The sequence below is a fragment of the Sinocyclocheilus rhinocerous genome, unplaced genomic scaffold, assembly GCF_001515625.1.
Source record: "Sinocyclocheilus rhinocerous isolate Xijiao unplaced genomic scaffold, SAMN03320098_v1.1 scaffold2043, whole genome shotgun sequence".
Taxonomy (NCBI): Eukaryota; Metazoa; Chordata; class Actinopteri; order Cypriniformes; family Cyprinidae; genus Sinocyclocheilus; species Sinocyclocheilus rhinocerous.
Window position 1 is genome coordinate 98,997 of NW_015652169.1, and position 3,347 is coordinate 102,343.

The 3,347-nt window shown below is 37.9% G+C and overlaps 1 protein-coding gene across 1 annotated transcript in view; it reads left to right on the plus strand.

Moving 5' to 3' along the window:
• The window catches only part of LOC107713975 (tyrosine-protein kinase yes), a 31,461-nt gene that overhangs the window by 16,381 nt on the left and 11,733 nt on the right, over nt 1–3,347 (plus strand). The window contains exons 3-4 of the mRNA XM_016519659.1: nt 1,980–2,079; nt 2,512–2,610. Coding sequence (XP_016375145.1) covers nt 1,980–2,079; nt 2,512–2,610 — 199 coding nt within the window. The remainder of the gene's footprint in view (nt 1–1,979; nt 2,080–2,511; nt 2,611–3,347) is intronic.

Genomic DNA, 3,347 nt, shown 5'->3' on the forward strand with positions numbered 1-3,347 from the left:
ATATATATATATATATATATATATATATAGGGTCATGTTTGGTGTTTTGTTTGCGTATGTAAGCACTTTTTGGGAAAGATAAAGTTCAGTGTCGCCAGATGTTATGTAAATGAGACCACTAAAACAATATATCCAGTATGTTTCATTAAATCAGAATTACAAACGGCAGTTGTAGTAGGTCTAAATAAATGCAAGAGGAACTAATGTGATTTATTCCTCTGTGTTCAGTGGTAATTTCTCTGTTCTGCTTCAGGCAGTGCTGTGAAGAGATCTCTTTATACCAAGTCTGTCTCTCCTTAACTCCAAGAGGCTGGGTATAAATGCGATATGGGTCTACAGCAGAAAAGCCAAATAATTAGATCTTTGTGTGTACTCTGTGAACGGCACAGTTTTTATTCAGTAGGGTTATAAATAGCTTAATTATCACATCATGTCTTGTCACAGGGCAAGTGCTGTTCACAAAACTGCTGGTTGCTGTTATTTCTTTTTTTTTTTTTATTGCTGCCTGTTGACTTTATTACTTGGCAAAAATGTAATAATGATTACTTAACTGAGAAATGCTTAGACTACATTCCATTTGTTTGAATTTGATTTAGTATTTTTTATTTTTTTAGATGCTATAATTTTTTATGTGGTGTGTGCGCTTCGAGTGCTGAATGGTTAAACACTGGCAAGAATGAAAAAGAAATGCGATTCATAAACTTTAGTGACGATGCAACACTGCCTCGATTGTGCAAGTGATAATTGATCATTCCTATGGCTATGTCAACTGTGCAGTGTGCAGCTCGCTTATAGTGCAGACGCGGTGTGATTTGAAGCCATTTGCGCATTTTGAGAGAGAAAGATGGAGTGCGCGGTCATTCACTCGCGCTGTTTGTGAAGTTATGTCTCAGAGAAAGTTTTCAAATGACTTTATACGTTATTTAATGAAGAAATATGAATTGTACCTCACCTTCAGCATTATAATTATTTCACCCACGCCGGACAGGGACTGAGACAGTGCCGCTGCATGTCATGCCAAACCTCAGCAGGCGCCGATCACATCCCAAAGCGATTATCAGCCGATAGTGATTGGTAGCCAATCAATCGGAGCGCCCCTAATAATAACAATAAATTATGCATAATTACACGCAAGTAACCCCAAGACAAACCCTAATCCTAACCCTAACCATATAGTAAGTACATGTAATTAATTAATATTACTCAATACTTAAATGTATATTTAATATGTATTATTGTGTTTAACAATTGTTACATTAACAAATAATGTTAATGTATTTTTATATATATATATTCATATTTGCAATTACTGTGTGTTATAGTTGCTGTAGAGAAGTTTCTGCTGTTAAGAAATTTTAGTGGTAGCATTATCAACTACTGCAGTTTTGCTTTTGTAACAACCCTAATTACTCATCATCAACACATTGCCAACAGGTTCAAACCTGATCCAATTTAATAGCCAAACAGAAGAAACGCCAGCACCCATGCACACGTCATACCCGTTTGGGCTTCTTGACTTGGCGAATCTGTGTGTGGCATAGCGGATGTAATCAGCGGGTCGGCCCTCTGTTCTCTGGTCTCAGGGGCCTGCTTAGGTTTAATCCAACCCGCTCCTTTTGTCCTCCCTCCCACTCAAAACCATCTCGGCTCTGCCTTCTTTCTACTGGGCCATCCATAAACCATGCTGGTGAAAATCCCATTGTTGATGTAGTGAAGACAAAGAGCGAGCCGGCTAATGGTAACTGACTACAGAGACGACCGAGCCGGGAACAAAAATCAATGGACACGTCATTCAACACGACTATTAATTCTTAACTAAACTCTATTATGTGGCTGAAATAGCATCTGATGCGGCAATTTCAAATAAAAAATTAAGTTACTTGGGAGCAGCTAACTAGCTATTAGCGTACTATTATCGTATTGCTTGTCTGAGCCTGTGATTTGTATCTTTACACAACCCGAATTGATTTTTCTTGCAGGCGGTGTAACTTTCTTTGTGGCCTTATATGATTATGAAGCCAGGACATCAGATGACCTCTCCTTCAAGAAAGGCGATAGATTTCAGATCATCAACAACACGTGAGTTCCTCAGCTTTTGCTCGTATGGCCATATCCACCCCGGGGCGACATATTTTGAGTGTATATAAATGTATGTGTAAGATAATCCAGCTACAGGAATTAAATTTGGCAGGATTTATTTCATTTTTTTTTTTAATCCATCATTGTATTCCAAGTTCATCAAGGGCGAAATCTGTCTAGGTTAATGCGTTTCCATAATGGGCCATCTGTTCATCCACCAGCCAGGTTTAGCTTTCATTAAACGCTCACTGTTAAAAAATGTTCCCCCTCTAATGGCCCTGATGTTTTAATCATACACCTCAAATTCCTTCACTTCCCTGCATCTTTACTTTGTTGATAACACGGCCTGCAGACGCTTGTTGCTGAATTGTTTTCAGTTTATGGTGAAGGACGTGAACCTGATAACTGGGTGTCTTTTGCTTGGGCCCACAGAGAGGGAGACTGGTGGGAGGCTCGTTCCATCAACACGGGGCAGAAGGGCTACATTCCCAGCAATTACGTGGCCCCTGCAGACTCCATCCAAGCAGAAGAGTAAGTAACTCCTCTCCTCCTGTGCTTATCCAATCATCTCATCCCTTCACGCCGTAATTAAGAGAGCGTGATAGCCGGTCACACGTACGCAAGGAGCGCTGGTGCTGACAAACACACCAACAAACGTGTGACTGCGAGACAAAAATCTCTCATGAGACTCTCTCTTTTTCAAATACAAACTTTTTCTCTCTTTCAGTGTTACTCCCTCTCACACATGCTCTTTTCCTCTCTTTTTTCTGTTATACTATTTTGCACATGCATTTACTTTTATTTTTCGCTGTTTCATTCTGTAAATGTTTTAACCAGTATTAATTTCAGTTTTGACTTGACAAAAATGTCTTATAAATGTAGCCAGTATTTCATCACCATATTCATTCATGAAAGTTTTTTTTTTATATATATATATTTAATATATATTGGTTTAAGTTTAGTTAATTTTTCTGAATCAAATTATTCAAATTGTCTGTTTCAGTGAGTCAGTTCTGATTTGTTTGTAAAAGTCTTTGTGTGGTATTTCTTTATACATAATATAGAGAAGATGTGTTTATTGCTTCATAGAAATTCAAATTGAATGAACATGATTAAATACCATTCTCCACTGTGTTCATTTAGTAAAACATAATGTGGAAATATGCCTTAAAGGGTTAGTTCACCCAAAAATGAAAATTAGCCCATAAATTACTCACTCAAGTCATCCTAGGTGTATATGACTTTCTTCTTTCAGACGAATCTAGTCG